The sequence below is a fragment of the Scylla paramamosain genome, chromosome 21, assembly GCF_035594125.1.
Source record: "Scylla paramamosain isolate STU-SP2022 chromosome 21, ASM3559412v1, whole genome shotgun sequence".
In the NCBI taxonomy this organism is placed as follows: domain Eukaryota; kingdom Metazoa; phylum Arthropoda; class Malacostraca; order Decapoda; family Portunidae; genus Scylla; species Scylla paramamosain.
The window spans coordinates 14089481-14108266 of NC_087171.1; the positions used below are offsets into that span (position 1 = coordinate 14089481).

At 44.3% G+C, this 18786-nt stretch overlaps 1 protein-coding gene across 1 annotated transcript in view; it reads left to right on the forward strand.

Annotated features, from left to right (window-relative positions):
• The first annotated feature begins 9081 nt into the window (after nt 1-9081).
• LOC135111286 (DE-cadherin-like) overlaps nt 9082-18786 on the forward strand; it is a 46733-nt gene continuing 37028 nt past the window's right edge. The window contains exons 1-4 of the mRNA XM_064024523.1: nt 9082-9104; nt 9713-9802; nt 10503-10623; nt 11396-11566. Coding sequence (XP_063880593.1) covers nt 9082-9104; nt 9713-9802; nt 10503-10623; nt 11396-11566 — 405 coding nt within the window. The remainder of the gene's footprint in view (nt 9105-9712; nt 9803-10502; nt 10624-11395; nt 11567-18786) is intronic.

Here is an 18786-nt window from a genome sequence, read left to right on the forward strand (position 1 = left end):
CTCCTCTAGTGTTATTGGGTGACCCTACTGCGCGCGCATACACACACACACACACACACACACACACACACACACACACATCTGCCAAGGTACACATTTCCAGCCTGTATGAGTGTATGAGTGTAAGGCATTGAAAGACAACAATAACAATCGTACCCCAGAAATTTACTGCAAATACGTTCGGTTACTACTGTCGTTTTCTCTCTCAGCAGTGTTATCATAAAGCAACAACCATTTATTCGAATCATTATGATGGCATATTGAAACATCACTTATATTTCCTCTTCATGCCAGCACGCGATGACTTCATCTCGCACTGAACTGCACATCTCGTCTTTCCATCGCACGGGCAACGAGTCCATCCATCCCGGCAGCTTCCGGCGACTCCCGCTTGGTGGCGCACGAGAAAGATGACAACTGTTTGCCTCGGTGGTTGAGCTTTCGCGACTCCCTCAAGCACGAAAATACTAGAGAGAGAGAGAGAGAGAGAGAGAGAGAGAGAGAGAGAGATGGGTACGGTAGAAATGAGTTTATTTCCTTCACTCACGTCTAAAGGCTATTAAGAACGCTGTAATTAAAGCAGAAAAGCGGCGATGAAGTGAGAGCGACGCCGCTGCATTTGTTTTCGTGACGTGCAGCGTATGAAAACTTGATGACTGGAATGACGAGAGTTGAGTGTGTTGTACCATTATTTCCAAGACAACTTTAATGATGTCTAGGAGTTTTATTTTATAATTACAGAGACAGCCGTGTTTGTTTAACTGTCTTCTTAAAATGTATTATTACCTCTGTTTTATGTAGTTGATGACCATGTGCTCAGTACTACTACTACTACTACTTCCGCTGCTAATATTATATCTTCCCCATCTCTTCACGCCAACAGGCCAACACCAAAACCTTCGAGGTGCGGGTGAGGGCGGTGGACGGGGGCACGCCTCCCCTTTGGTCCACGGCGCCTATCACCGTGCGCGTGGTATCCTCGGGAGAGCTGCCGCCCTCCGTGTCTAGCCAACACCCGCGGCAGCCTGCCATTCCCGAGAACACCACGGAGAACACCGACGTGGTGGTGCTGTGTGCCAGGTAAGGCCAGGGTCGCTGCTCCTCACAGGCTGGGGGGAGGGGGGTGAAGGCACAGGCTAGTGGAAAGGTGCGGGAAAAATATTGGTGCGAAAATCATAAAATATTGGTACAATAATTTCGCGCTGAAAGTGGCAATGTGAAAGGATTAAGGAGATACTGACAAAAGTAATGGCGACCGAACGAACGAAGCCGCACAAAATTGTGATTTTCATTTTATTTTATGGAAATCTAAAACATTGCGATTTCACTTCCCGAACTGATTTAATGCGAATTAAATAATCAGACAGTGTGAAATTATCAAAACATTGAAGACACCATTGCTTCTGGCGACGCAGCGTTGTCACCCCTGCCCTCACAGCTGCAGTGTTGCCAATGTCATCACCCTCTCTTGATACACTTTGGCTGTCGCTGCAATGTTGCCAGTATTACTCTATAATTTTTTTCTGTACGAGCAGTATTGCCAGCACATTTGTATATTTTTTCTACTGCTTCAGTGCTGCTAACAATCACCTTTTTCTTATTAATGCCTTTAGTCACCTGAGGCACTAACGAGCAGCAGCATTGTTACCGCAGTGGTGGCAGCATCTTACACTCTGACGCGTTCTCTTGCAGCCTTGGCAACAATGACGCTTTTAGATTTTAACTCTTTCACTGTTGTTTGGTACATCTTTCCTTAATTACTAATCACTCTTGAGGCACCTTTACTTGTTGTATAGCCACCTCTAATATTTAAACTGGGTAGAAATTGCAAAATCTCTTCTTTTTAATATCTTTCTTTCTTGTAGAATGTAAATGCTTATAAAGAGTTCATGCATTACTTCTCGTGTTGTTAATTGTTTCGTATCGCTGTCAAAGGTTTAATTATTTTTATGCATATTTCTAAATTTTATTATAAGTATTCATTTAAACAGACTATCATCATCATCATCATCATCATCATCATCATCATCATCATCATACACGCAATACACATTGTTGCCTACGCACTTAAACGCACCATGAACACGGCGTCTCTTAATCCCCAACACAAAATTTAAGTCATTACTCGGGGAAGGGATGAGCACTGGGAAGGCAATAGACACGTGCTTACTTTTAGGGGAAGGTGTGTACGTAAGCTTACCTACGTATAACTTATTCCTACATGTACAATTTTTGGGAATATCGGCAACAACAACTCCCCCTACGCTACCTCGTTTTATTTTCCCCTGTGCTGCACCATTGCCAACACTTAGCACCGCCCCTATTCTCCTCAGGTTGCAGTGTTACCATTAAATTACAGCACACGTTCCCTTCTCTCTCTCTCTCTCTCTCTCTCTCTCTCTCTCTCTCTCTCTCTCTCTCTCTCTCTCTCTCTCTCTCTCTCTCTCTCTCTCTCTCTCTCTCTCTCTCACACACACACACACACACACACACACACACACAGTACTATATTATATCCTTCACTAAATGATCATCAGCAATATACTCATTCATTTCCCACAACAAAGTCAACATAGTTTTTTTTTTTTTCCGCGGCATTAAACACTAAATCTTTCTCTCTCTTACTCTTACCAGCCACATTAGCGCCTTCTGTGACACCATGTTACCTAAGCTTTAAATCAACGTGTATGATTTATTTTTATTACTTCATCTCTGCTAGCTGGCTACACAACAACTAAACTAAACAGCTTCCATTACATTCTTTCTGTCTGCGTGCAAATTTTGCTGCGAACTAGTCACGCAACCTTACTTAAACTTAAAAGCAAGTTGTATGTTTTCGTTCCATTACCGCAGTGTTGTCAGTAAGTTGCCAGTGAGTGTAAAGTTTAACTGGGGAAGTGAAGACGGACGTTCCTTTTGTTTCTTTTCCGAGACTTTCTAAAGCGTCTGTCTGTGGTCCCCAGCAGCAGTGTCGCGTCCCGGCTCAGCATCCTCGTCACGCTGCAGCACGAGGAGGAGGACTGCGCACACACACACACACACACACACACACACACACACACACACACACGGTGACGGTAGAGATGAATAATTGATCTTCGGGTGTCACATGTTAGGTTCATATTCTGAAACACTTCCGCGGCGCGCCTCTACTGCATTGAAATTAACTAGGGTTTTAAAGGGTGCTTTTATGTTTCTAGTGACAGACGAACAAGATTTATACACTATTCACAAGAAAAAACACACTTCTAAACCTTGTTAATCATCTATGTGGCCCTTGAAAATAGTCTTGGTGAGAGACCCAAAGCTTTTCTGAATACAGGCTTTGGAATTGTGGGAGATGAAGCAGTTTGTAATGCTGATCATTTGATCTGTTTGAGACCCGATTCCGATCTCCTTTGTAGATTATAAGTTGTGTAGTTCGTCAAAGAGAGAGAGAGAGAGAGAGAGAGAGAGAGAGAGAGAGAGAGAGAGACTTGAAAACTACACTTATCCCAGCAGTATTCCACATCTCAAACGCACAGCATCCTGACACACACACACACACACACACACACACACACACAAGTAGCGGCGGCATGTTGAGAGGCGTCGCTAACTTGACAAAGAGTTTCACCACCTTATTCAAACTAACTATGTTACGGAGTGTCGACGAGTGGTGAGTGCGGCTTCACATACGCGAGGCCTGTGTGTGTGTGTGTGTGTGTGTGTTTGTGTGTGTGTGTACAGCCTCTCTCTCTCTCTCTCTCTCTCTCTCTCTCTCTCTCTCTCTCTCTCTCTCTCTCTCTCTCTCTCTCTCTCTCTCTCTCTCTCATTGATTCCATCCAGTCTTCGTCTCCATTTCAGTATCTAATGCCACTGTTCTTACACTCTTCCAACCCTCCCTCACGGAACCTCATTTTATTATGTTCTCCCTTTCCTTACCTCTATCTTTTTCTGCGTATTTTTTTCGGACATGTATTTTTGCTTCATTTTCTCTCCTCCCCGTTCATATCTGTTCATCCTTCCTTTGTCCTTCACTCACATTCGTTCCCCTTCCTCGTCTTCCCAGGATCGCGGAATAAGAAGATATTGTCCTGAATTCTCCGCCGTCTCAGTCTCGCGAAATTTGCCCTCCGATTGAGAAAACCTGCTGACGTGAAGTTTCAGAAAGGGAGTGGAGTCTCGAATTTCAAGAGTAATTCGTATTTCTGAAGTGACGTGACATGACCATACGTCGCAGGAAGTGAAAAAAAAAAGGGTTGTTCTAACGTTTCGACAGTTGTCTTCCTCACTACCTCAGTCCCACTCGTTCTAAATGAGTTGCGGTAGCCAAAAGTAATTAATATTTCTCAGATGATGTGATATCTCTGAATGTATACGTTGTAGCGAGTGATAAACTATAATTCCATATGAGTTTCGAATGGCAAAAATAATTCGTGCTTCTAAGGTGACGTGATAATCTTGTCTTGAAAGAATCTATAATTGTATGGAAGTAGAAAGCGGTGATGAAGGTTTTCTTTCTCTATCAGTAAAGAGGATGAACGAATATAGACTGGAAAAGAAAGTGTCGAGCGCTAAAAGTACGTCATGTTTCTTATGTAAAGTGGTATTTCAGGGTGGAAAGAACGTTCACGTGGAAAGAAGTGAAAAAAAAAAAAAGAAGAAACGAAGATTGACGATTTTAGTTTTCTATCAGTAAAGAGGATAAACATCTAAAGATATTGGAGAGTTTTGCAGCAATACCGTGGGAAAGAAAAGATGTTGGGATTAAAAAAAATATATATATATTCAGAAAACACCAGATGCCATGAAAACTGCAACGAGGGTCAGCAGGAACAAGGATAATGCAGCAGGTCGCGTTCCCGCACTGCCTGCCTCGGGTTGTGACTTGTCTGTATTCTCAAACATTTCGGCTTATTCTGACAATTGTAACTCGATGCAGTGGACGTCATTGAGGTTTTCATATCTGATTTTTATGAATTTAGAGATACAACAAGGAGCTGCGTCATCACTGAGAGAAGACACCCATGAAAACTCGATTTATCATTTGTGGCCTTTAAAATATTGTCCTTATGAGAGGAGAAAGTATGTATGAATGCGCACCTTACAAATGAGTACTAAATTTCCTGCTAAAAGAAAAAAAAACATGAACCAAGATCGAACTCGCGAAAATTAGTCGTGGAATTGAACCTTTTATTGTCATAGCTGTGCATTAAGGTAAAGAAGACAGTCTGTCGTAAGGTTTGTCAATGTGTGGTTGTTAGCTAGTTGTGTGAACGAGTGAATGAGCGAGACTTGTGTGAGGCATGAATACGTGTATGAGTGAACGAGCTAGGCTTCAGTCATAAGTGTTAAGTTGAAGTGCGCGGCCTGGCGCCGGGAGATCACCTACCTCCAGCCTTCTGTTCACACCTTCTGTGAATAAACACCTGCACTGTTACCTGCGTTTCCTGTGCCCCTGCTGGTCAAGAGTCGAACATGGCGCAGTGAGTAGGATCAGGACAAGGCTGCAGTGGGTACGGCGCAGAATGGAGAAGCAGTTGGAGGCGCTGGCTGCCCTGCTAGCGCGACAGTCGGAGCAGAGTCAGGCTCTGCTAGCGCGACAGTCGGAGCAGAGTCAGGCTCGCGAGGAGCGTTTAACCCAGCTGCTGGAGAGAGTGGGGACACAAGCTCCCAGTCGCACCACGGCGAGCAATGAAGGCGAAACCACAGCCCGCAGCACGTCTACCCAGGGCGCGAGGTTCCCGACGTCCGCCACCATCATTCCTCACTTAACGGCGTCAGCATCTTTACGTGAGTTCGACACGTGGCGCCATAAGTTTGAAGGATACGTAACCCTCGCCAGGATAGACTGTCTCTCCCTGGCTGAGCAGAGGGCGGCACTCGCTGCTGTCCTGGACGACGAGTGGACCCGTACACTTCGCTACGGGATAAGCTTACCGAGAGACGCGGAGTTAAGAACCATCCTCGATGCAATGTGTGAGTACCTGCGAAGCCAGCGCAACATCATCATGGATAGAAGAGACTTCTACTCCCGCGTGCAAGAAACGCAAGAAGGTTTTGACGACTTTTTATGTGCTGTTAAGGAAATCGCCAATTTCTGTGACTTTTGCGACCAGTGCATAAACCATCAGCTGCGTGACAGAATTGTCGTTGGGACACGAGACGAAGTGGCTCTGAAACGCATGCTGGAAAACAAGAAACTCACCCTTGAAAACGCCATAGATATTTGCAGAGCATCAGAGAGCGCTAACCAGTGTAGTGCAGTACTAAGGGGCGGCTCTCACTCTTCGAGCCATGGTGTGAACGCTGTCTCGAACTACAGGAAGGGCAGTTTCGGGGGCTCAAGCCCCACGGGCTGTTATCGTTGTGGCAAAGATTGTCGCAGTGACAAAAGGGGATGCCAGGCAATAGATAAAGTGTGTCGTAACTGCGGGAAAAGAGGGCATTTTGCGAGTGTATGTCAGCAGACAGTGAGGAAACGACGAGGAGCTTCGAGGAGTTCCTCAACTGTCTCTCCTCATCGCGGTGCAGGCCCGAGGCGGGGAGCCAGTGCCAGTGTATACCAGCTCTTATCAGGCGTATACACAAAGACGGTGACGGCACGACCTGCGCCCCAGGTGCTCATTACCGCCACACATCCCGCTGGAAGAGACAAGATTACGTGGACTCCTGACTCTGGGGCCGAAACGACCGTTATTGGCCTCGACACGGCAACACTCCTTGGAATCCCGCCCTCCAGCTTGGCGCCCGCTGATGGTGATGGACTTTATGCTGCCGGTAATCACCCCCTCACCTGTGTAGGAACTTTCTCGTCGCACTTGCAACTGGGCGACAGGGAAGCTGAGACTGTTGTGAGCGTGGTGAAGAAGGTGAAGGGGGCGCTGCTTAGCTGGTACGATTCCATCGCTCTCGGAATCCTCCCCGAAGATTTTCCGGCTCAAATCCGACCGCTACGCAGGGAAGAACAGCACACCGGCAACAGCTCCATCAAGTACCCGACCGCCTCGCAGCCACCTCTGTCTACGCCCACAGAAGTGATCAGCTGGCCTCATTCCTACGACCCAACGCCACAGCAGCGTGCGGGGCACGCTGCTGCTGTGATCAAGGCCTTTCCCAGCGTCTTCGAAGCAAAGGAAGGTTTACGTGCAATGGCTGGTGGATCCATGGCCATCGAGTTGACAGACGACGCTCGACCCTTCGCCGTAACAGCATCTCGTACAATCCCTTACAATTGGCGTGAAGAAATTAAGGGATCGACACACTGTGTGCCCGACGCCCTCTCACGTGCTCCAGTACAGGACCCAGTGGAGGAAGAGGATGCTGCTACTTCTGGTGACCTCGACCCTCTCCACTCAGCGGTCATCTCAGCGTTATCTGCCACCAATGAGGACGGCGTCCGCTTAGCACCACTCCAGGATCAGACTGTGGAAATGGTACGTGCCGCAGCAGCAAGAGACGGGGGAGTACTGCTTGCTCAAGAACGTCATCATCGAGGGCTTCCCTGATCATTGCCACGACCTCGATCACCGCTTGCGTACGTACTGGCCGGTGCGCAGTCTGCTGGCCGTAGACGACGACCTGGTGGTTTACGGGCCGAGGCTTCTTATTCCTCACAGCCTCCGCCGAGAAACACTAGAGCGACTCCATGACAGTCATCAGGGGATGGAGCGCACCAAGCGACGGGCCCGACAAACGGTGTACTGGCCTGGTATGGACAGAGACGTTGAGAACGTCGTTTCTGGATGCTCACTATGCCGTCCACTCCTACCAAGCCAACCCAACGAACCTCTCTGGCAGGACACGGACACACCCAGCAGGGTGTTTGAGTCAGTTTCTGCAGACTACTTCCACGCAGCAGGCCGTACATACCTCGTGTATGTAGATCGCTTGTCTGTGTTCGCCGACACGGGCGTGCCTGTTCTCCTGAGGACTGACGGTGGACCGCAGTTCACTTCTTCATCGGTACGGCGCTTCCTGGCTCGATGGGGGGTGGAGCATCGTGTATCTTCACCTCATTATCCACGCTCCAATGGTCACGCCGAGGCAGCGGTCAAGTCCGTGAAGAAGCTGATCCTCACGACCACACAGCAGGGACACCTGGACGAGGATGCGTTCGCTCGCGGGTTGCTGGAACTGCGCAACACTCCGAGGGCGGAAGGGCGATCACCAGCACAAGTCCTCTTCGGTCATCCTATGAGGTCCTGTGTCCCGGCTCATCATCGCTCATACGCTCAGCAGTGGCAGCGCGCTGCTGATGAGTGCGACGCCAAGGCAGAGCGACTGAGGAAGAAAGCGAAACTTCGCCACGACGCGTCCGCCCGTACTCTTCCTCTCCTGCACCTCGGTGGCCACGTCGACGTTCAAGATCACACGACAGGCCTCTGGGATCGCCTGGGTGTCATCGTGGCTGTTGGGCGAAGGAGAGACTACCTCATCAAGATGGGCAGCGGTCGCGTGATGTGGCGTAATAGAAGACACCTACGCCCCACACAGACCTCTTGCTCCCCTTCCTGTCGAGCAGCACACCGCTCATGGCGGTGCAGCGCTTCAGCATCAGGGTCACGAGGAACACCACCATCCCGGCAGCCCGGAGCATCAGGGTAACGGGGTACACCGTGGCCGAGAGCAACCAGAGCGTCGAAGCAGCCGACAGCGTAGGGAGCCGAGACGACTGCAGGTGCGGTGGCACCGTAGCACCTACGATTAGTCGTACGTGTTCATTGTACGCTGTGTTTGTTTTGTGTATATGTACCGTGTTTTCTGTACTTCAATCATTGTAACTTTGTTTCATGTGTTACGGTAGCCATAACAAAGATAAGGAATCTTCCTTATGTCTCGGGGGAGGTGTGTGGTTGTTAGCTAGTTGTGTGAACGAGTGAATGAGCGAGACTTGTGTGAGGCATGAATACGTGTATGAGTGAACGAGCTAGGCTTCAGTCATAAGTGTTAAGTTGAAGTGCGCGGCCTGGCGCCGGGAGATCACCTACCTCCAGCCTTCTGTTCACACCTTCTGTGAATAAACACCTGCACTGTTACCTGCGTTTCCTGTGCCCCTGCTGGTCAAGAGTCGAACAGTCAATAATTTGGAAGAGACCAATGACAGCCAGCAAAAAGAATAAGTAGGTAATCAAGTACATAGTTCAAATCTGTAAATGTCCAGCCAAAGTGACGTCTTGTCTTGGGTACCTCCATTTATTGAGAACCTCAGCTTGGTCTATAGATAGCTAGTTTTACTCTTACTTCGTGAAATGTACTTGGGATGTTGAAATGAAGTAACAAGCATTATATCAATACCAATCAAAGTGTTTGGTTATATAGGCACTAACTGGGTAGAGACAATCATTCAGTAAGTCAGAGGATAAAGGCTATAACATCATGCAATTACACATAGTGAAATCAACCTGGGAGATTCAAATGAAGTAATAACCATCATATTACCGGTCAGAGGATTAAGTTAAAGGGGCACGAGTTTGGTATTGGCTGGACACATGACAGTAGAGACATTCATTCACCATGTCAGAGAATAAAGGCTATTACAAAGGTTATTACATACAATCACGAATATCACATTGCTAATCAAAGCGTGAAGTCAGAGGGACACCAGCTGGGTATTGACTGCACACACGAGGATAGAGACATTCTTTCGCCAGGTTGTAGAATAAAGGCTATTACATGCAGTCATAAGTACCATATAGCTAGTCTGTCACGCGTTCTTCACTTCCAACAGGTCCAATCTCCCGAACGCCCCAAACGTTTACTTCACCCTTCTCAACGGCGACACTGCAGAGACCAATGCTGACGGAACTTTCGCCCTCAGGTAAGGTCCAATCAGAGCAGCCCAGTTAAGGCAGTGCGTCGGCCTGATGAATTATATAGAGAGCAAGTGGTCGTGTCATTTTTCATTTTTCTTGTCGTAGAGTGTAGTGTCTGTGTATCTATTTTCTCTGTCGATCCCGTCTATCTTATTTATATTTCGTATCCTCGTTTGTCTTTCCCTTGCGTGTTTTATTTATTTATTTATTTTTTTTTTCGTCGTTCCTGCCCTTTGTATATCTTTTTCACTGCGTGTCTGTCTGTCTGTCTGTCTGTCTCTTTTATCTGCTCGCACATTTATTTATGTCCTTAATCTCTCTCTCTCTCTCTCTCTCTCTCTCTCTCTCTCTCTCTCTCTCTCTCTCTCTCTCTCTCTCTCTCTCTCTCTCTCTCTCTCTCTCTCTCTTATTACTCTATATCATCACCTCTCTCTAATTCACTGGGTCACCTTTTCTTCCTCCTTACAACTCACAATGGTATCTTCTTCCCAGTAGTAATCTTGTTCTTCCTTTCATATTCATACTCATATTTCTCCTCCTCCTCCTCCTCCTCCTCCTCCTCCTCAGAAACCTCTATATATCCGTACTTCTCTTGACCACGTGACGACCCAATTACGCCTTCTCTGTCTCTCTCTGTGTGCATGTTTCTCTTCTTGCCAGTCTTTCTCCTTTATATTCATTCACCCGCTGTCCTCCCTCCATCAGACAAGTACCGGACAACGAGGCTGGGCTGTGTGGGGAAAGCAACGGCATCAGTATCTTCGTGGCCACCAAGAACCTCGACTATGAAACCCTGCAGGCGTACAGACTCAACCTTCTGATCGTGGTGGGTATGAGCAGCCGAAGAGGGTACTGCTATTGTCGCCATCTGAATCTTGATTTGAAATACTTCTGCGCCGCATCTGCACTACATTTCAAAGGCTGTAGTTGAAATTGTACGAGTTTTTAAGTTTTTTTTTTTTTTTTATGGTTCCAGTGACAGATTAGTGAGATTTTTACATTGTTATAAGGAAAATGGTCTTGAGAAAACCGGCTTATCATCTCTGTAGCCTTTGAAAGTAGTCGTGGTGAAAGAGCGAAGCGTTTCAGAACACTGCTTCAGTCTCATTAGTTTGTGTTCGGCGAGTGAGTGTATGATTCTTTTTTTATGAAGTAATATGAATGTTTTTTTTTTCTTTTCGTTCTTTTTAATTTATGTATGATGACTTTTTCAGTATTTTAAATTTTGACTTCCATTTTCTTGCTTTGTTCTCTCTCTCTCTCTCTCTCTCTCTCTCTCTCTCTCTCTCTCTCTCTCTCTCTCTCTCTCTCTCTCTCTCTCTCTCTCTCTCTCTCTCTCTCTCTCTCTCTCTCTCTCTCTTTTCTTAAGTCTATGTCTTTTCTTTACTCACACACACACAACCTGACACGATTCATAATTTTCATCCCACATTTTCACAAGTTCCTTCATTCCTCCATCATCTACTCCCGTTTCCTTCCTCCACCTCATTCTCTCTTCCTATCTTCCATTCCCTTCAGTCTTTCATACCATCCGCATTCCTTCCCACCCTCTCCATCCTCACCACTCATCCTTCGTTCATTCCTTCTCTCTCCCCTAGAATGACCGTAACGTCCGTCTGGAGCAGCAGGTCGTAGTGAACATTCTGGACGTGAATGACAACGCGCCGCTGCTTCAGGCCTGGGACGGAGGGATACTGGAGAACACTGGCAGCGCGCTCATCACCACTATCAGAGCCGTGGATAAGGACGCCTCGCCGCAGTTCAGACAGGTGTGTGTGTGTATGTGAGTGTGTGTGTGTGTGTGTGTGTGTGTGTGTGTGTTGATGTTTTACCTGATTATTGGAGGTGTTTTTAGTCTCAGATACGTATTTTCTGATGTTTTATTTTGACGTCTTATCTCGACTGGCTTTTAAACTCTAGTGGGAGTTGTTGAGGATTTTCAAGCGTGTTTTCGTGATTTTAGTGATGGTGTAACAAAGACTCTGCATCACTAGTGGGAGAAGAATCGTGGTGAGAACTTAATTGATCATCTGTGTGGCATTTCAAAATAGTGGTTATAGGAGAACGATTTTTTTTTGGACTGTAAGCCTCAGAGGTTGATTGTTTGATTGATTGTTTGGTCATATTGTGTCGCTGCAACAACCAGTTTACCTAGAGCGAATCTCAGAAATTTTTTCTAGTGTTTTTTTTTTTTTTTTCCAAATAATCGCTGATATTTCTATTTTTTATGTATTTATTTTTTTACTATTGTTATGATTGTTATAATTATTATTTTTTATCATTGTTAATATCATCATTGTCACCATCGTTGTTATTATTATTATTATTATTATTATTATTATTATTATTATTATTATTATTATTGTTGTTGTTGTTGTTGTTGTTGTTGTTGTTGTTGTTGTTGTTGTTATTATTCCTATTATTAACATTACTATTTACTTACGCCTTTTCTACAGTAATTAACGTGGTATTCTGTAATTATCTGAACTGCAGACAGCTCGCACTATTTTTAGGGTATACGTGTGTGTGTGTGTGTGTGTGTGTGTGTGTGTGTGTGTGTGACCATGAACACAATATAAGAAAAGAGAGACAACGCGAATGAAGAGCCATGAAAGAATAACAAGCGTGTGGTGACAAACATACATATACACAACAGCAACAACAACAGCAACAACAACAACAACAACAACAACAACAAACAGATGCGGCTCCACTGTGGACATAAACCCACAGAGGAAGACACAGAGATAAAACCTTTATCCCTGAATGTTTACAAAAAGATCACGTTTGTTTGTGCCTCTCGTTGGGAGGAAAACAGATACACCTACCACACACACTCGCGCAGGACGGGGCCGCTCCAACCCTCGGACCAGACGCAGAGGAAGTAAACAAATGGGCTGCTCTATTCCATGCAAAATGTATCTGAGTGTTGCTTTAAAAGAGTCACGCTTGCTTACGTCTTCATAAAGTAGGGAAATCACTGCAGAAATTAAAGGTTGTGTAGCTAGAAAGGCCAAAGGAGAGTCTTGTTACCATTAATGATGCACGCACCAGAAATAACTGATGCATTAGGTATTGTCGTGATATTTCAGGAAGCGAGATTGTCATATTGTGAAAAAAGAACTGATGCATTAGACATTACCGTGATATTTCAGGAAATGAGTTTGTCAGATTGTGAAAATATTTAATGTAAGAAGGTGTGACCTATCTCACCTGCTTCCCTCAGAACAAAGAGGCACTAAAGGTGACAAAAGTTTGGTATAAAATTAATTATGTCCGTGATTCAAGAATTACAAAATCTCTTACGTATTTTCGATTAAGAATGAACGAAATAGTCATCATTTGTTGAATTCTATCTGAATCAATGTGGTGCGTAAGATTTATGGAAATAAAATACTTTTTAGAAATAGATGGATAAGACCTTGAAAGACAAGAGAGTGAGGTATTATTGGAAAGGCGGCTTTGATTTACAAGTGAAGCAGCAAATCCTGTCACCCACTCTCTTCTTACTATTCATTAATGATCTAAATCAAACTTCTTGTCCTATCCACTCCTACGCTGATGATACCAACCTGCACTTTTCCACGTCTTTTCATAGACGTCCAACCCTTCAGGAGATAAACATTTCACGCAGGGAAGCCACAGAACGCTTGACTTTTTGATTGGGCCAGAGCAAACTTGGTATTGTTCAATGCCTCAAAAACTCAATTCCTCCATCTATCAACTCGACACAACATTCCTGACAACTATCCCCTCTTTTTCAATGACACTCAACTGTCTCCCTCTTCTACACTGAACATCCTTGGTCTGTCCTTTACTTATAATCTGAACTGGAAACTTCACATCTCATCTCTAGCTAAAACAGCTTCTATGAAGTTAGGTGTTCTGAGACGTCTCCGCAGTTTTTCTCACCTCCCCCCAGCTGCTAACTCTGTACAAGGGCCTTATCCGTCCATGTATGGAGTATGCTTCACATGTTTTGGGGGTTCCACTCATACTGCTCTTCTAGATAGGGTGGAATCAAAAGCTTTTCGTCTCATCAACCCCTCTCCTCTAACTGACTGTCTTCAGCCTCTCTCTCATCGCCGCAATGTTGCATCTCTAGCTGTCTTCTACCGCTGTTTTCATGCTAACTGCTCTTCTGATCTTGCTAACTGAATGCCTCCCCTCCTCCCGCGGCCTCGCTGCACAAGACTTTCTTGTTTCTCTCACCCCTATTCTGTCCACCTCTCTAATGCAAGAGTTAACCAGTATTCTCAATCATTCATCCCTTTCTCTGGTAAACTCTGGAACTCCCTGCCTGCTTCTGTATTTCCACTTTCCTATGACTTGAATTCCTTCAAGAAGGAGGTTTCAAGACACTTATCCTTCAGTTTTTGACTACCGCTTTGGACCCTTTTATGGGACCGGCATTTCGGTGTGCATTTTTTTTTAATTGGATTTTTGTTGCCCTTGGCCAGTGTCCCTCCTACATAAAATAAATAAATAAATAAATAAATAAAAAGTGTCACAACCTTGGTAGCACCTGCTCGAGAATGGTGGATGTTGTTATGGAGGAAGAAGGTTGAGTGAACTGCATTTACCTAGACTTGAAAAGAGCTTTTGATAAGGTACCTTTTACGAAAGTATTATGGAAATTGCAAAACTTTGGAGGAGCTCAAGGGAAGTTACTAAATTGCATAAAAAAATTACTCTTTGGGAAGACAGATGAGATACTGAGTGGAATACTTCAAGAACCAATTGAAATTATATACTGAAAGGTGCAAGGTGTTTTATAAATTTGTTTGTTGATTTTGCCTTCCGAAAGAAAAGAAAATTATAAACGACGAGTGGTGGAGGAAATCACAGGAAGCTTAGGAAGATTTAAACCACCGGAGTCAAGATTGTAAAATTAACGTTTAACGCTATAAAATGTGCTGGAGACGAAAAGAAAATGAAGAGACAGTAATAAGATTTCAGGAGCAGAACTAAACAGAAGGAGAGATAACCTTAGTAATGATAATATAATGCAGTCTAATAGCGAAAAAGCATATGGACATGGTGAAAGGTGGAGCTTGCAGCTAGTTGTTAAATATGAGAGTGGCCTTTAGTTATATGGGCAAAGACAAACAGGTGATGGCGTCATTGGTATAGTCAGTATTAGAGGATTCAGTCGTGATTTGGTCATCCAACAATAATAAGAGAAGAAAAAAAAGAGAGAGAAGACTAGATTTCAAGTAATTATTATGAAGGACTGGGTACACTGACCGGACGGGAGGAAAATATCGGTATAGATATATTTAAACCAATGAGAGGACTGGAAAAGAAAACAGAGAGAGAGAGAGAGAGAGAGAGAGAGAGAGAGAGAGAGAGAGAGAGAGAGAGAATCTTTATGTAAGGGGTAATAGAAGAACAAGAGAACACAAACACAGAATGAAAAGGCTGCTGGATGTTTGAGTAACGTTAAGAAGTTTAGCATCCCGAACAGAAACAGAGTCGATGTGAAATGAAAATAGAATTGTTTGGGACCAAGGATTTCACAAGTAAGCAGGATGAAGGCAAATATTATGAAGACCTTTCGCTCAAATCTGATGTACTGCAACACACACACACACACACACACACACACACACCTTTGGATGTTTTCATATTTATAGGCTGTGTGCGGTTGTCACGAGTAGAACTAGGTGGCGGTGATGGTGATGGTATAATGGGATATGATCTTTCAACAGTCTGCTTGTGATGTTGTGGTTTTGTGGTGCTGGATTGATGTCTGCGATGGTGTGAGGGTGATTGTGATGGTGTGATGGTGTTTGTAGTGGTGGTGTGGTGTTTGTGGTGGTGCTGTGGTGATGTGGTGTTCTGCAGGTGGTGTGGCGATGGGCTTGTGATAAATAAATAAATAAGTTAAAGCATTTTGTAGGTCATGGAAAACGAGAGGCGCACTGCATCGCACACACACACACACACACACACACACACACACACACACACACACACACACACACACACACACACACACAGCACTTTCATTTACGAAATAGTGAGCCAGATGATAGTGATACTTCTGTTGCTGATGCTACCATTACTACTACTACTACTACTACTACTACTACTACTACTACTACTACTACTAATAATAATAATAATAATAATAATAATAATAATAATAATAATAATAATAATAATAATAATGTGTGCCAGCGGGTTTCTCTAAGTTCCCCCTCATTATTTTCCCCTCAGCACGATATTGTTATATACATTAACCACTTACCACGCTTTTTCCCCTCCATACAGGTTTCCCCACTTTCACGGTATCTATCTCCCTGTCCACATTTTCCTCTCTAGCTTACCAAAATGTTTTCGCGGAGTATTTTCCATCATTCTTTTTTCCATCGTTCCTTTCCTTGGCAAGTTTCGATACATTTCCTTTCTTTGGAACTATCTCTGCACTTCCTTTCTCTCATGGACAAGCAGCTCGCTCGTGATCCAATGAGGGCTGAGCGAGGTGCCTTGGTGATTCCTTTCCGCCTCGCCAGGGCCTCACTAACTACGGTCTTGCCACAGCCTTGATGCACACCATTATTTTTGTGACAGGTTTTCGGCATCATGTAATAATTTGTAAGGCTTTTACTTTACTCCCTGTGATTTGTTCTGCTTGGATTCTCACTTTTTTTCCTTTTTTTCTTTTTTCTTATTCCTTCTGCCTTGTGCTTCCTTATCTTTCCTCGTCACTGTATTATTATGTGGTGGCGGGCTGTCAGGCTCAGCATCACACACACACCAGCACGGCGCTCCTCGCTGTGGTGGCCTGTTATGCACAAGCCAGTATTGTGTTATTCAGTGCTGCAATCCATATGAGCTCCACGCTGCAGGACACTTTGTCACCGATATGAGTATTGGAGGGCAGCTGCTAGTCATGGCGGGACTCAATGCAGTGCTTCTGCCGTGTTTCCCTGAACACTAGGAACATATACTACCAAGTATTGGCTAAAGATCCTACTACGCAGCAACGATTTCCTTCGACACGTTCAAGGAAAACCACACTGATCTAGACAATGGGTGGAAAGCTGCCACACTACGTGAATTTGCATCAACAAGACGCAGTGCAATTGTCACTCAGTAAAAGACGTCCCCAGTGTGTGGAGGCTGCAGGCAAGCGTTATATTGCGGATCATTTCGTGAGATTATTACAGTTGTTGAACAAAATTCCATAGAACAGAACTACAGCAAAAAGACTGAAAAGCAACTGTGACCAAATACGAAACTATATAAACCCTGTGATGCTCAGAGCAGCGAGCAAACAATGGATAAGTTATATGCCTGCAGCAGCAGCAGCCTGTAATATGTACGATTCAATTCCAAAACAAAGGTCTCCCCAGTGGTCAGAAATAGATAAGCCAGATCTATAAGGCTGCTGAGTTCTTGCAGTCTCCTTATTTTCTTATATTATATTCTTACACTACGACACACTGGCATAGTGCATATTGAAGGAAGGTGCCTAAGCGGGAAAAATAAACCCGATATTGTGTAAGCCGGCAGGACTGCAATCCTGACCCTACTTGATGTGGGCTGATCCTGCCAAGCCCTACACCACTGGGCCGCCATGCCACGACTCAGTGTTAAATCTTGCAAGAGGCAGCGTTTGTGATGCATAAAACTATACATATTATACATGACAATGAATATCATCCAAAATATGAGTATAAGGCACTTGATTTGTGGTATGTGAAGGATAAAATATTTTTGTCAAGGAAAATTCAGACGATCGATCCATTGTTCTACATACACACGCGCACACACACACACACACACACACACACACACACACACACACACACACACACACACACACACACACACACACACACACACACACACACACACACACGCACGTATACAAGGGTCTGAATAATAGAATAGTCCATCTACACCTCCATATCTTATTCACTCCCTCCATCAGACTCAGATTTCCACGTATTATTTCTTCCTTATGTAGCATCGCCTACAAAATTCATAATCAAGTACCAACAAGTCTTTATTAGAACACAAGTTTAAAAAAAATGCCAGCGCTATCATCAGGAACAGTAAATTCATCACAAACATCAGAATATGAATAACAAACATACAATTCAGGCACAGCTTGTACCTCACTCACCCTGCCTTCCTTGATAAATGTGACTTCGCTCTTGCCACCTCGAATAAAATGTCAATGATTGATGCTGGTCAAAATTTGTTTCTCAAGGACTTAATCAAATGGGAAAAAAAAATAATAACGACAAAGAAAAAGCAAGCCGGTGTTCTGGATTGTTAAGAATTTAATCCTCTTTTGATCTCCAAATCTAATGTCGATATTTACGTACAGCAGATTACTCTCTCTCTCTCTCTCTCTCTCTCTCTCTCTCTCTCTCTCTCTCTCTCTCTCTCTCTCTCTCTCTCTCTCTCTCTCTCTCTCTCTCTCATACACACGAGATTAAAAATACTGATCCCACCACAGGAACCAATTATTCGCCTCTCTTTAACTATGTGTCTATATCCATGTTCCACGAGTAACGGGAAATGAATAACGTACAAACGATTACGTTATATTGCTTCACGTTCAATGCCTTGCCCGTATCGTCATGAATTTCCTCTTTTTTGTGTGTGGCAGAGGGAAGTTTTGATACTTTTTGAATAACTTAATGTAGCACAGGTGTAGAGGTGGTAAGTTACATCCCGTTTAGGTGATGAACAGAAGACAAACTGCGATATAATGTTAAAGATACGATTAATATGACTGTACCGTTTCCAACCAATGATGTGAGGTTAGCTTTTATACTAGGAGTAGAGTTAAGTTGAGTCTTTGTTCTAGGGGCATATAGTTTAGTGTTGTTTGGTCTTTGTACTAGGGATATTGTTTTGTTGTCTTTTTAATAGGGACATGTAGTTTAGGTTAGGTTAGTCTTTGCACCAGTCGTATTGTAGTGTTTTGTTTAGTCTTTGTGCCAGGAATATTGTTTAGTTAAGTTTT